The 24327-nt window shown below is 41.6% G+C and overlaps 4 protein-coding genes across 5 annotated transcripts in view; 2 read left to right on the top strand and 2 right to left on the bottom strand.

Moving 5' to 3' along the window:
- c23h1orf87 (chromosome 23 C1orf87 homolog) overlaps nucleotides 1-9291 on the top strand; it is a gene marked incomplete at its 5' end in the record, with an annotated part of 84172 nt that extends 74881 nt beyond the window's left edge. The window contains 3 exons of the mRNA XM_082144638.1: nucleotides 603-671; nucleotides 768-988; nucleotides 8959-9291. Of these exons, the coding sequence (XP_082000764.1) occupies nucleotides 603-671; nucleotides 768-988; nucleotides 8959-9133 (465 nt within the window). The 3' untranslated portion in view covers nucleotides 9134-9291. The remainder of the gene's footprint in view (nucleotides 1-602; nucleotides 672-767; nucleotides 989-8958) is intronic.
- LOC309480930 (uncharacterized protein) overlaps nucleotides 1-24327 on the top strand; it is a 232148-nt gene that overhangs the window by 195440 nt on the left and 12381 nt on the right. The gene's annotated exons all lie outside the window — the stretch shown is intronic.
- On the bottom strand, nucleotides 1477-8611 carry LOC309480847 (uncharacterized protein). Of its 2 annotated transcripts, none has more exons than XR_014199796.1 (2): nucleotides 1922-8534; nucleotides 1477-1611 (listed from the first exon to the last, which is right to left on the bottom strand). XR_014199796.1 is itself a non-coding variant. In XM_082145513.1 (2 exons), the coding sequence occupies exon 2, from the start codon at nucleotides 8135-8137 to the stop codon at nucleotides 2252-2254; it is 5886 nt and encodes a 1961-aa protein (XP_082001639.1). In that variant the 5' UTR covers nucleotides 8138-8529; nucleotides 8569-8611; the 3' UTR covers nucleotides 1877-2251. The 2 variants fall into 2 exon arrangements, 1 of the variants encoding a protein (XP_082001639.1); XM_082145513.1 differs by lacking the exon at nucleotides 1477-1611 and adding an exon at nucleotides 8569-8611 and having other exon boundaries at nucleotides 1877-8529.
- LOC309481003 (cytochrome P450 2B1-like) lies at nucleotides 10482-23240 on the bottom strand. The gene is made up of 9 exons (XM_082145788.1): nucleotides 22819-23240; nucleotides 22528-22681; nucleotides 21240-21392; nucleotides 19629-19789; nucleotides 16963-17136; nucleotides 16718-16859; nucleotides 15366-15553; nucleotides 14322-14463; nucleotides 10482-10774 (listed from the first exon to the last, which is right to left on the bottom strand). Exons 1-9 carry the CDS (start codon nucleotides 23185-23187, stop codon nucleotides 10584-10586), a joined length of 1674 nt encoding a protein of 557 aa, XP_082001914.1. The 5' UTR covers nucleotides 23188-23240; the 3' UTR covers nucleotides 10482-10583.

Below are 24327 nucleotides of genomic sequence, written 5' to 3'. Positions count from 1 at the left end.
CAACCCCGGGCCTGGCTCCAGGGTGGGGCCCCGGCTGTGCCATGCCGGGCGAGTTCTATCATAAAGGGTTTATGAACCACTCTTAGTCTGACCCGTCACCTAGGACCTGTTTGCCTTGGGAGACCCTACCAGGGGCATATAGCCCCGGACAACATCACTCCTAGGATCATTCGGGTACTCAAATCTAAAAACCTAACATTTTTAAATTAAAATAGTGTATGTGTGGGGTGTGTGTGTGGGGTGGGGGGGCATTTTAAATGTGGTTTATTTCAACTTCTGACAAAGATAACAAATATATTTGACAAATCTTATTTTGCTGCTTTTACTCTTTTCTAAAAATTTTAAATGTTGCTATCAGCCTCAAACGGACTAGTGACATGCCTGCTTTCATACACTTTCAAATTTAATTATAAATTAATTGGACTTTTTAAATATTAATTATGAGATAATATATAAAATTAAGCTACAGTTAAAGTGTTTTTAAGCATATATGGTATTCTACAGGAATTATTTGCACTGAAGTTTGTCTTTTTTCATGTGAAAGTGATGATAAAAATGTTTTAAGATGTTCAGTGCATTGTACTCACCATCACACTCTGCAGGTGCAATATAAAGAATTGCTGCAGTTCATACAGAGAGCTGTGCAAGATGAGAAAGAGCAAAGTGTTGAGGTCTGTAAATGAGTCTGATAAAAGTACCCAGAGAATTATCTTTTTGGCGGTTTTCTGACATTAAAAAAAGATACATTTGAACATGATCCCCTTTAGGCCGAGATCTGGGATGGTTCAGTGGCCAGTACTGACCTGGAATCAGTGATCAGTGTGACTGCAGACCAAAGAGAAACGTGGCTTCAGAGGTTCCAGAAGATGGAGATGGCCTTAAAAATGAGTGACACCAAAAACACAGGTATAAAGCCTATCATAGAAATACAGTCTATCTGGTCCCAAGATGCTCATTTTAAAGAGGACCTGTTATCTTTCTTTAGTGTGTAATGTTGCGGTTTGAGCATGAAAAAGCTCTGCAAAGTTACACAGAGCCTCAAATGGGAGTTATTCTCTATGTCAGTGTCACTGTTTCTAAACTCCCTGAAACGCGGCCATTGTAGTCTTGAGTTTTCTTCCGGGAACAAACACGTCACAATATTCCTCATTTAAATAATTAATATGCAGATTAAAGGGGCGGGGCCTGGTTGAGTTAGCTAGTAGTGTGTTGAAACTGGAGGTTATGGAAAGGGGCGGGACATTTCCTAAACACACTGATCCAGCTGACCAATCAGAGCACATTGTGCTTTTCAGAAGGAGGGGCTTCATAGAGACAGGAATTAAACAGAACGTTACTGACAGACTGGGGAGAGAGGAACTGCAACAATGGAGAATGTGAAAAATAATGTGTTTTTGAACATTCAAGAATTAAAACCTGTTTTAGAGCCCAAAAACAAAATCAAGACTTTGTGAAAGGAGATGATATTGCTTGTGCTGCCCTTGCAATGCGATCTCTTGTGCAAAGCTAGACAGCCAGTGAACATTCAAAAGTCCTCCAATAAACACACAAGGCTTGACTTTTCTTGTATTTTACTGAAATTGTTTCCTCTTGTTGTTTTGTTTTGTAAAACTGAAACATTACAAAATAAGAATATAAATCAGTACACAAAACATGAACATTTGCATACATATAACTATGTTACTACAAAATTCCTATTAAAGTGTAAAACAAGCACTGTAGCCTACTGAATACAACAAGCAATGTAGCCTACTGTATGAAAACACAGTTCACCTACAAGCCACAAAGCAATTAAAAAACAGAGCTAGCTACAGCAGTGCTGCTAGCTAACAGAGCACATGTTTTACAAACATAAAAAACGTTTCTAACATGACATTCCTTACCAATGCAAGTGATAGAAAATGATTTACACATTACTTACAGGCACATAGTCTCCAAGGCAGAAGCGTATCAGAAATAAATTCAGCAACATGAATCCAGCACTGACTTTCTTGCCTGACAGAGTTCTACTGTAGAGAGTGCTTCACTGAATTATTAACTCTGACCAGTAGAGGGCAGCACACAGCATGAACTTCTGAAATTTTACTTAATGTATTTAATGTTTTAACTTTTCCAACGAATAACTTATTTAACCCATTCATTTAACTTTAAAGACAGCACACTCCCCGCTTGATATAACAACATTATATTACTACAGATCCTACTAAATGAGGGAGAACTTCTTTTGACAGCAACATACTTAAGAGTACTTTCACAAAGTCTCTGAAAGAAGGACTACCATTTCTGAGACTGGCCTTAGAAACACCTTAGCTGTCCCGTCCTTCACAGTCCTGACCTCTACCTTGCGGACCCTATTGTCACTGCTTGGCAAAACCTTGACTACTAGTCCCATTGGCCATTCATTTCTGTGAGCCTGGCTGTCTTTTAACAAGACAACATCTCCTTCTTTGACATTCGGCTTGTCTTTTATCCACTTCCGGCGGCTCTGAAGAGTAGATAGATATTCTCCTTTCCATCTCTTCCAAAAAGTGTCAGCAAGACACTGGACTTGCTTCCACTGCTTTGCATACAACTGAGCAATACCAAGGTTTCCAGAGGGAGCTACAATAGCACTTGTCTTCTGAGTAAGGAGCATAGCTGGGGTGAGTACTGCAGGCATATCTGGGTCGGTGGATACAGACACAAGGGGTCTTGCATTTATAATCGCCATCACCTCAGCCATGAAAGTGCTCAGGACTTCATGTGTGAGACGGGTTGGTTTTGTCTGAAGCAGCATTGCATCTAGAATGCGCCTGGCAACTCCGATAAGTCTCTCCCATGAGCCGCCCATGTGAGAAGCGTGAGGGGGATTAAAAACCCAGGAGCATCCTGTCTCCTGGAGGTACTTCCTTACTGCTGTGTCATCTGTGTTCATATCCAACTCCTTACAAGCTCCGACAAAGTTAGTCCCTCTATCAGACCGCAGAAGTTTTGCTGGACCACGAATAGAGAAAAACCTCCTTAGAGCATTGATAAAACTGTCTGTTGACATGGTTTCAATCAGCTCAATATGCACAGCTCTGGTTGACATGCATGTAAAGAGCACAGCCCAGCGTTTGCTTTCCGCACTTCCTCCTCTTGTGCGACGTGTCATGATAGTCCATGGCCCAAAAACATCAAGGCCAACACTGGTGAACGGAGGTTCAGGGGTGAGTCTATCTGCAGGCAGATCTGCCATCTTCTGGTCCTCCAAATTCCCTCGTAGTTTGCGGCAGGTAACACACTTGTGGATAACAGAAGACACAAGACGCTTACCCCCAATTATCCAGTATCCAGCTGCTCGAATTGCTCCTTCCGTAATGTGACGTCCTTGGTGAGCTACTTGTTCATGAAAGTGTCTCACAAGTAGAGTGGCAATATGATGGGTATGGGGTATGATCAGTGGATGCTTTTCTTCTTTCGACAGATCAGCAGAAGAAAGGCGACCTCCGACACGAAGCAGACCATCTTTATCTACCACTGGATTGAGCTTCTTGAGTGTGTTTTGCTTGGAGTATGTCTGTCTGTCATTAAGACATTTCACTTCCTCCTTGAAGACGTCGTACTGGACAGATCTAATAATCACAGCTTTGGCTTGTGAAAGCTCCCTTATGCTGGACATTTCCTTAAAACACTTCCATCCCTTCCTATCTACCTTGTCTGTCTTTCCTTTGAAGGATGCAGCAACATGAATGAGTCTGGCTACGGTTTGATGGAGTGTTCTCCAGCTTGAGCATCGTTCAAAGTGTTGTGAGCTCAACTGGGACTCTGATGCCCTTGTTGTCAGAGTCATAACCTCAGGACGAATCTCATCATCAGCTTGAGGCTCAATGAGGGTGAAGAGATTAGATTCAGGAGACTCTGCTGCTTTGTCACAATACAGGAAGGCTGGTCCTGAGAACCAGTTGCTGAGTTGGAGTTGGGCTGCTGGTAGAGACCTGGTTGCATGGTCTGCTGGGTTCAAGTCTGTCTGTATATAGTGCCACTGTTCAGGGCGTGTGGATCTCCTAATCCGAGTTACTCGGTTGGAGACGTACATATAAAACCTTCTTGTAGAGTTGTGGATATAGCCAAGCACAATCTTGCTATCAGTGAAAAACTTCACAGCTTCTACCTCTATGTCAATCTCATCCCTGATCAGCTCGTATAGTTCCACAGCCAACACAGCTGCACAGAGCTCAAGTCGTGGAATGGTGTGGGCAGGGCGAGGAGCCAATTTCGACTTTCCCATGACAAATCCAACATGGTATTGTCCTTCAGTGTCGACTGCTCTCAAGTAGGCCACAGCTCCTATAGCTACTGTAGAAGCGTCTGAGAATATACACAGTTCTGTTCTCTGTGTTGCAGACAGCGAGACTGGAATGTAGCACCTCTGTATGTGCAGGTCTTCAAGAGCCTTTAATGAGTTCTTCCACAGGTTCCATTCTGCCTCCTTTTTGGGGGGTAGAGGAGCATCCCACTCACTCTGCTCAGATGACAAATCTCGGACTAAAGCTTTCCCTTGCATTGTTATGGGAGCTACGAAGCCCAAAGGGTCATACAAACTGTTGACCGTTGACAACACGCCTCTCCGTGTAAATGGCTTCTCTTCACAGGACACCAGGTATGTAAAGCTGTCTGTTTTCAAGTTCCAGGAGAGCCCCAGGCTCCTTTGAAGCGGAAGAGGATCCACTCCAAGATCCAGATCCTTTAGATCCTTGGCACGGTCCTCTGCTGGGAAGGCTTCCATTACCTGGTTACTGTTTGATGCCACTTTGTGCAGTCGCAGGTTGGATTCTGCTAACATCTCTCTGGTTCGTGTGAGGAGATCTATTGCCTCTTCAGGTGTGGCAACTGAGGTGAGACCATCGTCAACATAAAACTGTCTCTCAACAAACTGTCTTGCATCTAAACCATGTTCTTTTTCCCCTGTTTGAGCTGCTCGTCTCATGCAGTAGATAGCTACAGCAGGTGAAGGGCTGTTTCCAAATACATGGACCTTCATCCTGTACTCTACCACATTCTTGCTGGTGTCGTTGTCCTCATACCAGAGATACCGAAGATAATCTCTGTGTTCTTCTTGGACAACAAAGCAATAAAACATTTGCTGTACATCTGCTGTTAGGGCTATTGGTTCTCTTCGGAACCGCATAAGAACTCCCAACAGGGTATTGTTCAAGTCTGGTCCACTGAGCAGCACGTCATTAAGAGATGTACCATCACATTCAGCGCTTGAATCGAACACAACCCGTATCTGGTCTGGCTTTTGCGGGTGATATACACCAAATGTCGGCAGGTACCAATGCTCTTTATCTTTGTCTAAAGGTGGAGCAGTCTCAGCTTGATCATTATCTAACATGGTCTGCATGAACTTGATATAGTGATCTTTCATTTTTGTTTTTTTCTCTAGCATTCTTCGTAGTGAGCAAAGCCGTTTCAAAGCTTGCTCCCTGTTGCTTGGAAGGCGCCGTCTTGGAAAGCGGAATGGTAAAGGTGCCACCCAGCTGTTTCCTTTATTTTGATAGACCTCTGTATCCATGATGGCCAGGAAAGCTTTGTCGTCTATAGATAGTGCAGGCTTGTCATCATCCTTTGACCTGTCAAACACTGAACATCCTAGGTTGTCTGCACTCATAATAAGATTTGTGTCCTTTTCACATGTAAGGAAGGTTGGACCGTGATGCTGTGTCATGCCACTGTAGTCTTCCTTCACGTGGATGCTGTTAGGACATGGCCTCAGAAAGGATGTGCGACCATTGTGCAGTATGTTGGCTTTGTAGACGTTGACCTCTGATGGTTTGTGAACTGTTCCCAAGCACACTTCTCCCACAATGACCCAGCCAAGGTCTAGCCGCTGGGCATAAGGTGCGTTGTGGGGCCCATTGATTTGCTCACGCACCTTGTGCAACCTAAGGATGTCTCTTCCTAAGAGCAAGAGGATAGGAGCGTCACGGTCTACAGGCTGAATCTTGGAAGCAACTGGCTGAAGGTGGGGGTGATGGTGAGCAATTTCTGGGGAGGGAATTTCTGTCCTATCATCAGGCACCATGTCACACTCTATTAAGGTGGGTAAGGGAAGCTGTAGTTTCCCATCCATGGACTCAATGATGAAATTAGCAGCTCTCCTACCTGAAGTCTCTGATTTTCCAGAACAGGTTTTCAGCGTGTATGGGGTGGAGCTGGCGTTGACCTCGAAGAGGTTAAAAAACTCTGTCTTGGCTAGGGACTTGTTACTTTGCTCATCTAGCACTGCATACATCTTAATTGCCTTCTCTTTTTTTCCTGCAGGATATGCTTTCACCAAGCAGATTTTGGAACATGAGTGCGAACTATCTGCGTTTCCACAAATCTCTGTGCACTTGGAGGTGACTGAAGAAGATGAGCTTTCAATGTGCTCCCCGCTGTCATCTTTGTCACCCATAGCACTCTGTGTGGTTATGGGAGGAGGACCTGGATGCAGGGCCGCAATGTGTTTGTCACTGTTGCACTCTAAGCACTTGACAGTCATCTTGCAGTCCTTTGCCATGTGTTGAGTAGATCCACAACATCTATAGCAGATGCGATTCTCCCTGAGGTATGATTTGCGCTGGTCTAGGGGTTTGTCTCTAAAAAGCTTACATTTTTTCAGTGGGTGGGGCTTCTTGTGTATTGGACACTGACGGTCTGGTTCATCCAATTTCTTTAAAACAGGACTAGTTTGGATGCCTGACAGTTCTGATGGGATGTCTGTTTTGTGTACAGTCACAGCGGCTTTATTACTGTATTTCAGAGGCTTTTCTGTCCTGGAAGAGGCATGACTGCTGGAGGTGGATATAGTGAAACTGGGATCGTTTTTTATCTTTGCCTGTTGTCGGACAAACTTGGAGAAGACAGAGAAGGGAGGAAAAGCTACTCTGTTGTCCTCCTTGAATTTGCTTCCAAGGCTTGTCCACTTTTCTTGGAGGTTATACGGGAGCTTTTCCACTATTTGTTTTACCCCACGAGCTGTATCCAAATACGAGAGGCCTGGTAGAGCACCGTCTTCCTTAGCACACTCCAATTCAAGGAGAATGTCACCCAGCTCTCTCAGCTTAACATTATCTCTGTTTGTCAGCCTCGGAAAATGTTCAATCTTTTTGAGTAGTGCGTCTTCAATGACTTCTGGTGTCCCATAACACTCTTCGAGACGCTGCCAAACCATGTTGACACCTGCAGCGGGATTGAGGACATGAACTGCTCGAATTCTCTTGGCCTGTTCTGACGATTCAGCTCCTAGCCACTTTGTCATTAGGTCCAATTCTTCCCTGGCTGAGAGGTTCAAATCTTTGGTAGCACTTAGAAAGGAGGATTTCCATGACCAATAATTTTCAGGTTTGTCGTCAAATTGCAGAAGACCAGCAGCCACCATTTCCCTTCGGATAAGATATTTTGCAAAGTCTTGTGCACCTTGAGGCTCAGGTAAGTATTTATTTTCAGGAATGGCTGAGTACTTCGGAGTACTATGAGGGTTGATTGATACCTCTTCTTTTATGTCTTTGTAAACTGTCTGTGTGTTGTTTTGGAGACCCTGGTAACTCGCCGATTTATCCTCAGGCGTTTCCAATTTATTTATTTTTCTATCATGTGACTCCACAGCTACGTACTTTGCAGGCAGCTCCCGAAAGGCCAACTCAGACTGCTGTTGGACATACTCAGTAGTGCGTTGGACTGAACTAAGGGGCCCGTCTTCGATAAAGCAGAGTTCTTCTCTTTCAACTTCTGCTTCCTCATAGGCTGTAGCTTCAGCTTCAGCTGCAGCAGCAGCTCTTTGGCACTGGAGAAGATAGAGACTAGCGTCGTAGTCAGCCTTTTGCTTTAGCATGCTTGCTTCCAAGTCTGCTCTTTGTTTCATCATGTCAGCTTCTTTTTCAGCGTAAACTAGTTGAGCCTGGGCAGCTTTTGCTTTGGCATAGGCTTTTGTGGCTGAAGAAGTTGTTGATGATGATCGCCGAGAGGCTCTGGAGGCTGCTCTTGATGACTGTGACTTAGCATCAAATTGTTTAGGAGGCCCATGCTTTTTGGTTGTTTGATCTGCAGCCTCTGCTTGTTGTTCTCCACTAGCTTCATTTTGCTGCATAGTGGTGTCTTTCTTTTGATAATGTCCTCCTGAGCGTAGACTCATGTTGGCTGAGTAATGTTTTCTTGAGCTAGAGCCCGCTGTGCTGGTGCCTTTTTACTGTGCTGCCCTTGCAATGCGATCTCTTGTGCAAAGCTAGACAGCCAGTGAACATTCAAAAGTCCTCCAATAAACACACAAGGCTTGACTTTTCTTGTATTTTACTGAAATTGTTTCCTCTTGTTGTTTTGTTTTGTAAAACTGAAACATTACAAAATAAGAATATAAATCAGTACACAAAACATGAACATTTGCATACATATAACTATGTTACTACAAAATTCCTATTAAAGTGTAAAACAAGCACTGTAGCCTACTGAATACAACAAGCAATGTAGCCTACTGTATGAAAACACAGTTCACCTACAAGCCACAAAGCAATTAAAAAACAGAGCTAGCTACAGCAGTGCTGCTAGCTAACAGAGCACATGTTTTACAAACATAAAAAACGTTTCTAACATGACATTCCTTACCAATGCAAGTGATAGAAAATGATTTACACATTACTTACAGGCACATAGTCTCCAAGGCAGAAGCGTATCAGAAATAAATTCAGCAACATGAATCCAGCACTGACTTTCTTGCCTGACAGAGTTCTACTGTAGAGAGTGCTTCACTGAATTATTAACTCTGACCAGTAGAGGGCAGCACACAGCATGAACTTCTGAAATTTTACTTAATGTATTTAATGTTTTAACTTTTCCAACGAATAACTTATTTAACCCATTCATTTAACTTTAAAGACAGCACATTGCTTCTCTAAAGCTATTTAAAACTGTGATGGACTAAGAAGCAATAGTATTTTCTAAGAAGAGATGATGTTTTCAACACTGTTTTTCAGGTTATGTGGACAGAGATCAAGCCAAACGTCTGATACTGAACTACAGCCTCATCTTTGATCTGAATCTGAGTCCACTGAAGATCAATGAAATCACACGTAACACTCAGCAAGAGGGCAAAGTTCACCTCGCCTCAGCTCTGCAGCAGCTGAAGGAACTATAAACCTCTTTAACCTTTTCTTAAATCTATACACATACTACAGCATTACAGTCATCCTTAATAACCACTCTGGAAAATATTATTTTTGACCCTGTAAAAAGGGCTTTTAAATGAAAGCCAAGTAAGCCGCATATAAACAGACGTCATGTTTCACACACACACACACACACACACACACAAAAAGGAACTGTATTTTGTATGAAGAAAATTAATCCTATTTTTATTACTAATATGCTTAATTGTCATGAAAACAAATGTTGTGACGGATGGACAGATAGATATAAATAATTTTATATAATTTCTTGTTTTCGTGATATTAACGCCTCAGTTACGACTGTAACTTTGGTTCCTTGAAGAGGGAACGAGACGCCAACGTGGTTTGACGCTGTAGGTTGACAATCTGCGTGATTGCGTCGTGATCGTGAAGCATGTGTGAAATCAGTCCAACATTGGAGCTCTGATTTGGAACATTGATTATTAACAAAGACGCATTCGCTACTAATTTATAATTAAACATTGCACATCCATTATTAAGTTTGTGCACCTTAGACTTAAACTTAGTTTGTTAATTAGGTACCACAAGGCCTGATGATTATATAAGAAAAATTTTACTCTGATGTAAGATTGCAGATATAACATGATTTAAAATCTGATCAGACTGTGGAGGATGACCATGTTGTTTGGAGACTCATGTCACATGCTCTAGTAACTCAACCAGTTCGACCACTTTAAACACATGGACATAACGGGTCCTTCGTCATTGTCCTTCGGATGAGACGTTAAACCGAGGTCCTGACACTCTGTGGTCATTAAAAATCCCAGGATGTCCTTCGAAAAAAAAAGAGTAGGGGATTAACCCCGGCATCCAGGCCAAATTTGCCCCTTGGTCTCTGTCCATCATGGCCTCCTAATCATCCCCATATATTGATTGGATTCATCAGTGTCTCCTCTCCACCAGTAAGCTGGTGTGTGGTGGGCGTTCTGGCGCAATATGGCTGCCGTCGCATCATCCAGGTGGATGCTGCACATTGGTGGTGGTTGAGGAGATTCCCCCTTCTATGTAAAGCGCTTTGGGTACCTAGAAAAGCGCTATATAAATGTAACAAATTATTATTATTATTATTATAACTTGTACTTACTTTAGACTTGAAAGGAATGCTTCATTCTCTCACTGAGGTGTCATTTTTTATTTGTAGTTAAAACATTTCACTATACAAATCTTGTAAAACTACATGTGTATACATTTCATTATAAAATAAAATGCATGCATCCATAATCAAATAATAAAAATGCTTAATTTTTTTTATATATATATTTTTTTATAGCTGTTTAAATAAATGTTTACAACTTTTTGCCACCATGAAACTAAAATTGACCATTCTTGTTTTTTATGGAATATTTCATGTATGATGACATGATGATGTCAGTCTGATACATTTTGAGTTACTGACGGTCACTCTTTAGTGTCTCTGCTGCAGCAGATGATGTTGAAGGTCTGAGGAAGGCGGAACACACCCATGATCCCATCCATGTCCAGAGGCTGTGGATATGGTGGCCAGGATAATTGAATCCGCTGTAGGAGAGACGTGATGTACAGGAAGAGCTCCGTCCTTGCCAGCGTCTCGCCGAGACAGACCCTCGGACCTGATAAACCAGCACACGTAAATATTTAGGCCTAAATTTAAGATCCCTTTCGAGAACGGTCACTTCGTATTGCGTAGCTATACGCAGTGGGGAAACTCCTTTTCCTCGATAATACTGAAGCCTAAAATGTAAAACGCATTTGCAGCTGCACAGCTAGCACAGTGACATCTAATGGCGTGGCGCCAATGAGCTAGCAGCGCGCCGACACACGTCAGAGACCACCAAATTGGGCGTGGCTAAGTCTATATTAGAGCCCAAATTCGCCATTATTGCAGATTTTTCTCCTTCAGCAACACAATTCACATCTCTGACTCCTCTGTAAGCCTTCGCCGTAGAAACAAGCCTTTTACAGCAGACTACGCCTTCAACACCCGAAGTCGTTTTTCTCCTGTCGCCGTTCTCCTGTGGCCATCCGGCAATCGACGCATATCCTTTTCATTGCATTATTGCTACTGTGTGTTCGCCGCTGCGTTCACATAGTCTAAAGAGCAAGCGAGCGTTGTTACAAATGCCTCGCTCTACATGCGCCACGTGCGGATGCCATCTGCACGAGGCCGACGGGCATACGAAGTGCGTCACATGCCTGGGAACCCCTCATGCTGAAGCTGCACTCTCTGCCAGAAGTTGCTCTCTCTGCGAGAGTATGCCTGTTCTGTGACCGCGCACGCGGCTAGTTCTCTGCAAAGATGGAGACGCCGCTTCTCCTGCTCTTCCTTTTCCCGGAGGAGAAAGAAGAGCCGCAGCCAACGACAGCCCGAAAGAATGGTGGTGAGCGAGCACATGCCAGCCACGTCCCCGTGTGCCTCGTTCTCCCCATCTCAGTCTCACTCGCCGGTCCTGTTCACTCAGGCAGACCTGCGCCCCTCCCTTCGAGCGGTGGGTCTCGTCTCCCTCGGCGGATCAGCTTATTTACATCCTGCGCTCACGGCTAGCTCTCCTTCAGATGGCAAACCGCCTCTCGCGCTCCCCCCGTTTCTTCCCTCGTCAGTAAATGTGCACGTGGGTAGATGTTCGCGCGGCTAGCTCTCTTTACGACACAAGAGAGCTACCGCTCCCTTCCGTTCTGTTCATCACGCAGAACCTTCTCCGTGATTCAGACTCAACAGTGTGGTTTTCATGTCTGGAATCAAACCACGCTGAAACTGCTCTCTCTCATGACGGCTGTTCTCCCTGCAAGAACAAGCCGCCATTCTAAGTACTATAAGAGCTCTTATCTGTCAATCCCCCCCTGTGGCTCAGAGGTGGATTCTAAGATTTTCGCGCTAGAGACCCGAGTTTGAATCTTGTCCGAAGAAGGGGTTGGTCGGGCTCAACGTTTGATCCCTGTGTGTGTGAGGCCACATAAATGTTACAACGCTGTCATTAAGTTGAAGTTATCACATTATAAAGTACAGTACTCGCTCCAGCCCTGCTCACTCACTCTGTTTGGTTTCATTACAGTGTGCTCCTGGGAGCTCCCTCTGCTGTCCATAAGGTGCCTCTGCGCACCAGCCATTTCAAACCCAGCCTCCAGTATTTGGTCCACGCCTCCTTATTTGCATACACTCCTCAATCCTCAAATGCCCAATCCTAAATCCCTAAATCCCCAAATGCCCAATCCTAAATACCAAATTCATTTTCGACTTAGACTTTTAGTTTTCGACTTAGACTTTTAGTTTCAAATTTAGACTTTTAGTTTTCGTTTAAGACTTTTAGTTTTAGACTTTTAGTTTTAAATCTGACCCAATAATCCCTCCATAATCACGGAGTGCGCGTGCTAAATTATTTCGACGACTGGCTGGTCCTGGCACAGTCGAGAACCGAACTTTTGACACACAGAGCTTTGATTCTCAGCCATTTGGAATGCCTGGGTCTCACGGAAAGCAGCTATTGTTAGCTCTTCCCCCTTCTGCAGAGGATGGGGAGGCTAATTTGCTCTGCCCTGTCAGAGCACTGAGAATCTATCTGGAGCGGTCTGCGTCTTTTAGACAATCAGAACAGCTCTTGGTCTGCTTCGGTGGCCGATCCAAGGGATCTCCAGTCACGAAGCAAAGACTGTCCAGATGGATAGTGGATGCCATATCTCTGGCGTACATCTCATTGGGTCAGGTTTGCCCTATAGGTACTAGAGCCTATTCGACTAGAGGCATGGCTTCGTCATGGGCTTGGTCCTCTGGGTTTCCTATTCAGGACATTTGTGCGGCAGCCGGCTGGTCCTCGCCTTCCACATTTATGAGGTTCTATAACATGGAGGTACCTTCCCTGCAGGCAAAGGTCCTTTCAGTATGATTAAGACCCGACGGTGTCTGGTCTTATCATGTTACTGCTCATAAGCACATTATCCATTATTATTATAAAACCCGCCTTTGGCCGGTTCTGATATCCCTTATACTTAATAGACCCGACGGTGTCCGGTCTTATTGGTATATTATGTTGGGTATGAGCTTACTGACATTATATATATATATATATATATATTATTAGACCCGACCGTGTCCGGTCTTTTCCAATATATATATACTTTGGGTTCTGGCTTGTTTCTGTGAGCTCAGGAGTCCTGAGCTGCAGTAGCAACCAGTTACTTATAGTGCAGCGTTTTACATGGCTATGCTATACGAAGTGACCATTCTCGAAAGGGAACGTACTCGATTACTATCGTAACCTCGGTTCCCTGAGAGTAAGGGAACGAGTATTGCGTAGCCAGCCACACTATAGTAACATGGCAAGTTTGTCGCTTCAATCGATTTAAACCTGCTATAATGGCGAATTCAGGCTCTAAATAGACTTAGCCACGCCCATTTTGGCGGTCTCTGACGCCATTGGATGTGCAGTTGCCGCAGCACAGCCAATGAGTGAGCCAGACACTCACTGTGCTAGCTGTGCAGCTGCAAATGCATTTTACATTTTAGGCTTCAGTATTAGAGGAAAAGGAGTTTCCCCACTGCGTATAGCTACGCAATACTCGTTCCCTTACTCTCAGGGAACCGAGGTTACGAAAGTAACCGAGTACGATTTATGTATTTGAGTTGCAAATAAAACTTCCATCCATTTAGATTACAGAGCTTTAACTAAACAAGCTAGTAAAATGATAAATTAAAGATTTCCACACTCAGAAAATCATGGCATCGTTTATTATTAACTAATTGCATGTAATTGATTCAATTTAAACCATTTTAAAACAGCATAAATCATTGAGAAAATAATTACATTTATTTAGTTATAAAGTATGAACATGCATATGACTAGCTGTGGAACAAGCAATTTTCAGTTGTGTGAGACTCAAACTAATTGGATTAATTGATGATAAATATATAAACCTGGTTATTGTGCATTTAAAACACATTGAGTTTATTAGTAACTACTATTACAGAAATCGTACCCGTTTCATTCATGTACTGTATGACTGACACATATGCATCACATATTATTTTGCTTATGCTAAAACTGCGTAATCCAAAATGGATGTACTTTATGTGCAAAAATACATCAATCTTAAATTAAGGCCTAAATATTTATTTGCGTGTAACATTAGTCCAGTAACCTGTGTGTTTAATAATGCCTGACTCACCCAGTGAGAACGGGATGAAACTCTCCGACTTGCTGAAGTGTCCGTTCTCATCCAGGAAATTATCCGGGTTAAAGGAGTCGGGATGCTTCCAGTGCTCCTTATTGCTCAAAATTGCTGCCAAGTTTGTTAGGATCATAGTTCCCTGTATGAGGAAAGTTCAGCAGACTTTAACGCTTTTCACAAAACCCAGGGGCATTTTTAACCTCCTATATTGTCCCATGTTTCATGTAATCAGTCATAATTTACAATGGCTTATTGCTCTTACATGATAATATTACATACATATTTATATAAGATTCATTTAATTGATTGGACATGTGATGGAAATGTTTCATGTAATGACCTCAGAATTGGTCAAAAGGGTATTTTAACATGAAATGTGCAGAAAAGTGCAGATGAAGGAAGCTCAGGTCAAAGACCATGTACACATCACATGATCAAATAATCTAGATTTACCGAAAAGTGCTTAACACAGTAGAACTAACAGTCAAATGATTAACTTATGATCATTACAAACCAATCACCACAACAAATCAGAGTGAAGAAGACTTGAGTGTTGGATTGTATTACAAGTATTTGGTAAGGGAATTACCATGAGATACAGTAGTATATTATTTTATTATATTAACATTGTCAGTGGTGAAGTCGTCAGATTAGGTTGTATTTATATAGAGAATTTCCACGACAGAGAAGTACAGCACACAACTTTATATAATATTAATATAATAAATCTAGTCTAGTTTCTTTATATTTACAGTTTAAATTACTAGTGAAAAAAAAAGTGATTTGTGAAGGAATAAAGAATATAAAAATCTAATCTCTTAATTGGCTAAGCTCTTCATAATTGGTTATTTATGACTCGGGTAGCATCTTTATTGCGAGGTTTACTGTATGAAAAGGCTGTGAAAATCCATAAAGCCTTGTCAACGAATAATTCAGATGGTTAGATTTAAACATATTGCCAAGGAAAAGCCTGGGAGGATGTCAATATTTTCAGTGCGTAATTACTTAGATAACTTCATTCATACACGCTCCATTCATTACCTGAGGAATGTTGTATCCTCGTAGTTTTGTTGGACGAATCGTTTCATGAATCACCCCCAGTGGCACAATATTGGCATAGCGCTGAATCTCGTGAACAGTGGCGTAGGTGTACTGTAGTTTGTCACGGTCATCCATGCTGGGCAAGCGGTCGTAACCCAACACCTGAAGAATCTCCTCATGACATCGCTCTGTGAGAGATAAGGGAAATTGCATTTCATGCAGGCTCTTAAAGGTTAGTTAGAGTTAAAGCTTTAGGTTTTGATGCTTAGCAAATGCAAAGGCTGCAGAGTGGAAAATGGTGAAAATGGCAATAATAGATAGAGCATCAAAGGCTGCTCTATTAACAGTAGGTTATTAAATTTTTTGAAAAATATAGGCTACTCAACCAAAGAGCACCTTCTGGAATTACTAAACAACCTTCCAGCAAGCAGCGCTCAAATGTTTTCGTTGGTAAGTTAGTACACTAAATGGTTCTGAATTAACTGCAGAAAAGGCGTGGTCCGTTGCTCTGTACAATTTTGCGAATAACTGTGATTCTGATAGGAATCGTTGCGATCGGGAATTTCGTGTAGGCTAAGGCTGATTTATACTTCTGCGTTGAACTTACGTCATAGGCTGTGTATAGCACGTGTAGCCTATGACGTAGCCTGACGTGCACCTCTACAAAAATGTAACTGCATCTCAATAGGCTTGTTCGACTTGAACTGGCGCTGCACAGACCGATCGGTTTATGACATCAAAGTACCGCGAGAGCGAATAGAGCTTATGCTTTTGAATCGCTCTCGCGGTACTTTGTTTGATGTCATAAACTATTCGGTCTGTGCAGCGCCGGTTCAAGTCGAACAAGCCTAACTCTACACTGACCGCATGCGCTGTGCTTGGTCTGCAATAAGTGGCAATCTGTCTGCATGTGTAGGCTAATTGTGCATCAATGAGGACAATAAGGCAGAAATATAAATGAAAACAGATGCGTTCAAGAAAGCTGCTTGTTTCGAAAGAAACTTCTGTGTGAGCAGCGCTTTATACTCCGTTATTGACAATGGAACGTGTATGGAATGCGACATTTTGCTAATGTGACCACAATGGAATCTTGTTTTCACACAAAAAAAGCTTGTTTCCAAAATATAAATTGTCATTTTGACGTGTAATCTCACAATTCTGACATTTTTCTTGCAAGGGAAAGTTTCTCGCACTTTCAGATTTTTTTATTTATTTTTTATTCCAATAGTGAGATGAAAACTTGCAATTGCCAGAAATAAAGTTGTGTGGAAAAAAATTTCTGTATATTTTATAGATATTATTTCTCTTTATTTAATTAATGAATATTATTTAATTATGTTTAGCTCTAGTACCTTGTACATCTGGGTTTTGAATCAAGAAGATGAGCCCCCATCTGATGGTGGTTGATGTGGTGTTTGTTCCAGCCTGGAACAAATCAGCTGCTGAAATAACCAGGTTCTCCTCATGAAACGTGGAATCATCGTTGGACTTTTGCTACTCCAGGTGAAACAAATGTATCAGTTTACTACAGCTAAAAAAAAAGGTCTAGTTTTACATGTGCATGTGGGAACCCTTCTTTCAGTAACTGTGATCTCACTTTCTCAATCTCCAGCAGGTAGGCATCAATGAAGTCTCGCGGGCTGTCTGGATCCAGAGTTTCTTTGTGTTCTTTAACTTGTTTCCGGATGAAACCATCTAACTCACTGGCAATCTGCTTGACCTTCTGGTGTGGCCCAGGGAAATACTTGATAAAGGGCACTAAGTTGAAAAACTAAGATAGACAAAAAGATGATGGGTGCCTTGTTTCAAATATTTTTCACATTTGAGACTTCTTTTCAGTTCATTTTATTCACGCCATACAAAATAAATATTCATATTATCAGGTAAATATTTCAATATTAAGTAAATGTTTTAACTTGCAGTTATAAGTTGAGGAACATATGGAAGATCATCTATCACTTCCATTACTTGTTTGTAAAAGTCATCAAAATAAAATATTTTAAGGTGGAGTATAACTAAATGTTGATCGATAGAAGTCAAATAAAACAATTGAAAATGCAATAGTTATCCCAATTTTATACAAATGCATGATGCAATATAGCAATGGGAATGCAGACTGTGCAGGTCACATGATTTGTCACCTGATAAAGTTAAATATGTGTGTGTCACAGAACAGAATATGGCAAACACAGGTAATTTCCAAACAGAGTTTGAGTGACAAAAGGGACTTGAGCAGGTGAGTAACTGGATGGCATATTGATATGGTGATACTGGCAGGAAAGTGACAGTTCTTATCTTTTGCAGGCGGTGATGAAGAATTAGAGGAAAACCGGAAGACGAGATGATCCCAGAAGATGGCTGAACACTGGACAGTTCGAGACAGGATCGCACAGGTAAGTTTTACTTTCACAGACGACTGACGAAGACTGGAGGGTCCGAGACAGGTGGGTAGTCAGGTAAGTGTTTAGTGTTGAACAACGAGACCAGACAAAGGTGATCTGAAGAGTGACTGCTTATATGGTGCATGGGCGATGAGTGATTTTCAGTGCCAGGTGTGATGATGGCTGACTGAGTGCAGGTGTGGACCAGAAGGGATACTAGGAAATGTAGTTCTGTGGTGACTGAGGATTATGACAGTACTCCTCCCCTCCCAGAAGGTTTGAACTCACGCCTAATAGAATCCATCCGAGGGAGGGAGGGCGCCCTGGTGCCGGTAGGATGGGAAACCTTGAGGGTGGTACTGGCAAGGGTTCCCATGGAGGTGCCAGAAGCTCAGGGAGCCAGGAAGGTATCTGCAGTGCAGGGAAAAGTTTGCAGTGTGGGCATCAAAAGGACAGTCATCCTGAGTGAGGAGGATTAATCGGGAAGCATGCTGTAGTTAAATCCTGAACTTGCTGGTTCACGGTGACTGGAGCGGACTCTGGACTGAGTCTCAGGGTAGGAACGGACATTTCTCTTACTGGAACAGACTGAGGAATTTCACTCGGGAATTAAACCCTGGACTTGGGGAAGATGACTCACTGGAACAGTATCTGGACATGAGGACCGAAGATTGAAAATCTTAAGAGCTGTCTTGATCAGGTCTGCACTGTTTGAGACAGCTTTCTTTGTCTGAAGAAAATCTGGAGCACTTGCCATGATGGTATTGAAAGCTGCCATTGCATAGTCGTGAGGAGGGAAGCTGGCGTTGGTTTCACCCACATGGAAGACGTTAACCTCTCCCACAGTGAAGGACGAACCACTTCGCAACAGTGCACAATCAAGCTCAATAATAAATAGCACTCCAGGGAACAGGGAGTAGCTGACGTCAGAATCTGTTGATAAAGGTGCTCCTCTAATCCACCCCAGAAGATTGTTTACAACGTTCCATCATTCCATGGAACCAGTTTGGAAAGATTAAGAAATTCCTCAACATAATCTTCAATTCAATGACCATCTTGTGAAATGGAGAGGAGATGATTCTCTGGGTCAAAATATATGATGTCCACGGTTGATGTTGGTTAAGGTCTGGCCTGGTCTGCTGTCACGGAACAGAAGATGGCAAACACAGGTAACTTCCAAACAGAGTTTATTGATTCACATAAGGGAATTGAGCAGGTGAGTAACTGGATTGCAGATTAATATAGTGATACTAGCAGGAAAGTGACAGTTCTTATCTGAACAGGCAGTGATGAAGAATTAGAGGAAAACCTGAAGACGAGATGATACCAGAAGATGGATGAAGACTGAAGAAAACTGGACAGTTCGAGACCGGATCGCACAGGTAAGTTCCTTTCACAGAAGGCTGAAGAAGACTGGACAGTTCAAGACAGGTGGGTAGTCAGGTAAGTGCTTAGTGTTGAATGAAGAGACCAATCAAAGGTGATCTAAAGAATGACTGCTTATATGGTGCATGGGTGATGAGTGATTATCAGTGGCAGGTGTGATGATAGCTGACTGAGTGCAGGTGGGGACCAGAAGGGATGCTGGGAAATGTAGTTCTGAGGTGACTGGACTGGTGACTGGGGATTGTGAGAATATGGATGCACTACTATTTAAATTCTGCCATTATTTATTTACTCAAAGGGTGGCCATAGCGAATAATCAGTAAATTAATTAAATAAAAATAATGATAAAATAGTTTCTGAGTGAGATTGAGTACATGGATGAGGATAATGCAGACATAATAAAGAGAAAGCCAGTGATGATTATTTTTCAGCAGTGTAAATCTTTTTTTCTTTTTTCTTTTTTTAATTCAGTCAAAAATGAAGAATGTAATCATACCTGTCCTGCAGCTGACCCTGCAAGCATTAAGTTATCATTCAGGAGTTTCAGAAGGTATGAGAAGCGTTTGTCATCATAATCGAAGCGATCTCCAAACACGATGGAACAGATAATGTTGGAAGTTGCATTCTGTAATGCATGCTGGGGGTTCATTGACTTGCCTACAAAGAAACATGCATCAGTATGAGTGGAAAAAGGCCAGTGCTTTTATATCCAATCCATTTTAAAAAGAAACTTGAATTTAAATTGTAAGACCCGCCCAATCGGCCTAACGGCGGTTTCCAATAGAGCGGTTGAAGGTTTCCTGCGCATTCTGTCTTTTTAGTGTGGCAAACTAATTTAATTCCAATTAAACTTTTATCTAACTCCATTTTATCACGAATGAGACAAATCAGACAATTATTTGTTTTATTTAACAAATAATCTTTAAAACTCACTCTGGGATCCATGGTCCCATCCCCCCAACAAGGGCAAGAAGGGTCTTGGTTACCATGACTACGAACAGATAAGTTGGTTTTATTGTTGTTAAAAATGTGGTCACGTGGAAAAAGCAGAGGCTAAAGGAAAGACCCACAGCCCTTAAAACAGACTTTCCTGCATTAATTTATGAACGAACTGATCTGTAAATGAACATGCACCCCAGAACACTGTGTGAATGATTTACTGTCTTGTGTAGTGTCTTTTGATACTATTATGTCTTTGATACTATGCATTTTATGATAGAACCAACGGTCAACGTAACCCCACCTGTATCGTGTCTCCTATCTAATTAATCCTCATTTAATGACTCGCACTTTAGTGTACATCACCTTCTCATAGAATGCAGTGTGTGTTTGTTATATATATCAGAGTATAAATGGACACAAACAGCAAGGCCTATGTTTAACCACACTTGAGACAGAGCCATAAATCTCTTAGTAGTGCTGTACAGTAAGAAAGACATTTCCCTCCCCCAGAAATGAACAGTTCTTAGAATTAATAAACAGTGTTCACGGGACGAACAGGTGGATTGATTATAATATTAATTTGACTACATTAAGTTAATTCTATTAACTGATCCAAATATTCATAATCAATTATAACAAGTTATGATTGATTATTAATATTTCTTTAGAGCTAATTTGCTACACAACCTTAAATTTAGGTTAGAATGTCAATTGTTTATTTATAATTTCTATAATAATTTATCTAGACACTTGATTATTCTAACTCTTTATGGAAATTACACTCGTTCATTCAGATTCCAATAACATTTTGAGTCTCGCACCGGCCAGGTATACGGATCTCAGTCACAAACTCTTCAGTATTGGTCATTAGACAGAGGCAATTGACTGATACCTTTAGATGCCGCACCATGCTTATTTCTAAAAGTATGCTATTTAGTCCCCATAGATCTGTACACACTTAATTAAGGTAAGACTATATCTAACCAGAGGTCATGACCATTACCATAGAAATAAGCGGACCAATTTAACTTCCTCTAATGGTAACTTTATATAATCATGCCATGCCATGTCACATATACACAATATTTAAGAAAGAGTCCTTTGGGTGCTGTTTGACACAGATGAGCTAGTTTGAGAGTTCTAATAAAGGATGAACATTTCATACCTTCTGCTTTAAGAAATTCAGAAATCAGATAGCGGCTTTCCTCTATCACCAGATCTTCTACTGATTTTTTCCCCAGGCCAAAATTCCTGAGCGTGTGCAGAGCAAACCTTCTCTGCTGCCTCCAGGAGTGACCAAACGTGACCATTATTATACCTGAGAAAAAGAGAGAACCAACGTTCTAATCTCAAATCTGATCTATTGCTAAATTTATAGTCTACACATTTTTGAAGCAAAGTGACTCAAGATCAACCATACACCATTCAAAATAAAGGTTCTTTATCGGCATATACGAGTCCATGAAGAATCTTTAATGTCTATAGAACCTTTTTATTGCACAAAAGATTCTATGTAGTGGCAAAATATTTTCAAATGTTCCTTACACTATTCCTTACTCGGGTTAATTACCTTATTCACTGAGGATCTTTAGGATCCCTAAAATGGTTCTTCTACAGTATCGCTGTGAAAACACCCTTTTGGGACCTTTGATATTAAAGGGTTAGTTCACCCAAAAAATGTAATTCTGGCATTAATTACTCACCCTCATGTCGTTCCAAACCCGCAAGACTTTCATTCATCTTCGAGCACAAATGAAGATCTTTTTGAAGAAATCTGAGAGCTTTCTGTCCCTTCATTGACAGCCACGCAACTACCACTTGATGCTTCAAAAAGTTCATAAAGGGATCGTAAAACTAATCCATATGAATTGAGCGGTTTACTTGATTCACTTTTAAATACTGATCAGTGAACATAAACAGACACTTGATGTGCAAGAACAAACCTCATTGATTCTTGCACAAGCTCAAACGTGCTGCATAACACGAGAATGAACCTCATTGAGTTTTTTTTTTTTAGCTTGTGCAAGAACCATTGTTCTCATACGTGTCAAGCTAACATGCTTAAGCTTCAGTTTATCAGAACTGATGTGTGCGTTGATGAATGTCCATGTGAATAAAAGCCTAAATTCAATCGGTTCATCATATAAAGCGAAGTCTCTTCAGAAAATTTGGACTAAACCTCTCAATTTATATGGATTAGTTTTACGATCTCTTTATGAACTTTTTGAAGCGTCAACGTGGTAGTTTCGTAGACTGTCAACAGAGAGACAGAAAGCTCTCAGATTACATCAAAAAGATCTTCACTTGTGTTCCGAAGATGATGGAACATCTTGAGGGTGAGTAAATAATGTCAGAATTTTTTGGGTGAATTAACCCTTTAAGAGTGACTCTAAAGTTTAGAATGAAATAGTACAAAATCCACATTTCAAGCATCATAATACCATGTTACTCACCAAGTCCATTAGTTGTCCATTCTATAAGAGGTATAGCCGGTCTTCCAGAAAAAGCTTCCTGAACCAGGGCTTCCTTCGTGACCTGGACTGTGTTGAGCATTATTATCGGCTTCCTCCCAAGATACACAGTGGACATTTCTCCATACTGAGGCATCTACTCGGAGAACATTCACAAGTGCATTTAAACTAAGAAAATGTTTCTGAACATATGTTTTGTAAACTAAACATCTAATTTCAAAATAGGTCAGAGTTCAATGATAAGCCCATACCAAGGAAACAGCAAAAACTCACTGATCTTACGAACTCCCTTGGCCCCTTTATATAATGTGGTAATGATCCCACAAAAGGTAAAGGTCTGGGACCAGGAGGAGTTTGACCACTGTAGGAATTAATCCTGATGATCTCGAACAGAACCAGAAAGATCAAGCCCAGAAACAGAGTCAGGCCTACAGAGGCCAGGTCTAACTTCATGAGAGTCGCCCACATGATGACAGATTCCAAAGACAAACTCAAAAGCAGCGGACCACCGGTGAGCTTTATAAAAGCAAAGCAGAAGAGGGAGGAGACAGTGGGAGAGATTGACATGCTGTGAACCCTTTCAGCTGTGTTAATCCATGTGTCAATCAGCAAAAATGATGAATGCAGCTGTTTTTCCTGCATGCCAGTTTATCAAGCATATAATAATTAACAGAAATGATTATATAACACCAATGCTTGAGGTGGGATGGTAAGCACCAGTAGGTAGTACCGGTGTTGTGCCAAATTATTACCCCCTCGTTGAACTCAGTACCTGATTGCCTAATCCTAACCCCACCCCTAATCTTAACCCCTCCCCCACAATTTATCCTAAACCTACCTATGCTTGGGGGGTAATAATTTGGCGGGGGTCGAAAGCTCACTGCCTTGCTCATACTCCTCTCCTCGCCCATCTGAGCCCCACTTTCCTTTCCCTCTGGCTCAAGTCACTGAAACCTCAATAAGAATGTCTATATAACACATATAATGTATCTTGAGCATCCATTGGTTTTTCCCTTTCATGTTTGGTACCATTTCATTTGTCTGGGTGTGATTAGTAAAATGCTCTCAATTTCACAGCAGTAGAAGAGATCATGACAAAACTTAAGAGACTTCTGTTCTCTTGTTGTGGCTGGTGTCTCTTCAAGATCTCTGATAACCTTTGGTCCTCAAGTCCGAAACCAGGTGAAAACCTTTGGGGCACATGAATAGGCCCAACAAAATTATTACTGTCTATGAGCAATTGATGTTATGTATTTTATTATTTCTGAAGTGGCATCTTTCTATTTAATTATGTAACTGGCATTGTAACGCAGTTTGTTGTTGTGGGAAGGAGGAGGCACGAACATTTAAAGACTTTAATAACAAAATAAATAAACAAATACAAAATGAATACAAAAGCAGCCCCTCACGAACGACTGCTGTCACATATACAGTAACAAAATAAAACACAACATAAATCCAGGCCTGCCCTGTCTCGTCCTTCACTGTCGTCTCTCCTCCTTTTATGCTTCCGCTCCTCCGTGAGAGATACGAGACCGGTGCGTCGCACAGCAGACGTGATGATGCTTATACTGATAAAAATGATTCTGTTGTGAACTAAATACTACGGAAAAAACAAATGTAATTTCTACATGAAAAGGTTAGTTCGGGCAAGAATAAAAAACAAAACAAAGTAAATTTTATATTAGTACTCAATTCAAGCTTGTAGAAATTAAAACGTAAATACCAACGTTATACAATTAAGTAAAACCTACTCAACTTTTCTGATACTGGTGTTCCCAT

Source organism: Leuciscus leuciscus, assembly GCF_965113295.1.
Source record: "Leuciscus leuciscus genome assembly, chromosome: 18".
NCBI classification, from domain to species: domain Eukaryota; kingdom Metazoa; phylum Chordata; class Actinopteri; order Cypriniformes; family Leuciscidae; genus Leuciscus; species Leuciscus leuciscus.
This window is presented reverse-complemented; position numbering and strand designations above follow the sequence as displayed.

Bases quoted from the DNA above. Each gene is read 5' to 3' on its own strand.
- LOC309480847 (XM_082145513.1), bottom strand. From the start codon at position 8,137: ATGAGTCTACGCTCAGGAGGACATTATCAAAAGAAAGACACCACTATG.
- LOC309481003 (XM_082145788.1), bottom strand. From the start codon at position 23,187: ATGCAGGAAAAACAGCTGCATTCATCATTTTTGCTGATTGACACATGG. The intron at 22,682-22,818 runs GTGAGTTTTTGC...TTCTCCGAGTAG, and splicing joins CAAGGGAGTTCGTAAGATCA to ATGCCTCAGTATGGAGAAAT. The intron at 17,137-19,628 runs GTATGATTACAT...TGTCTATCTTAG, and splicing joins CAGGGTCAGCTGCAGGACAG to TTTTTCAACTTAGTGCCCTT.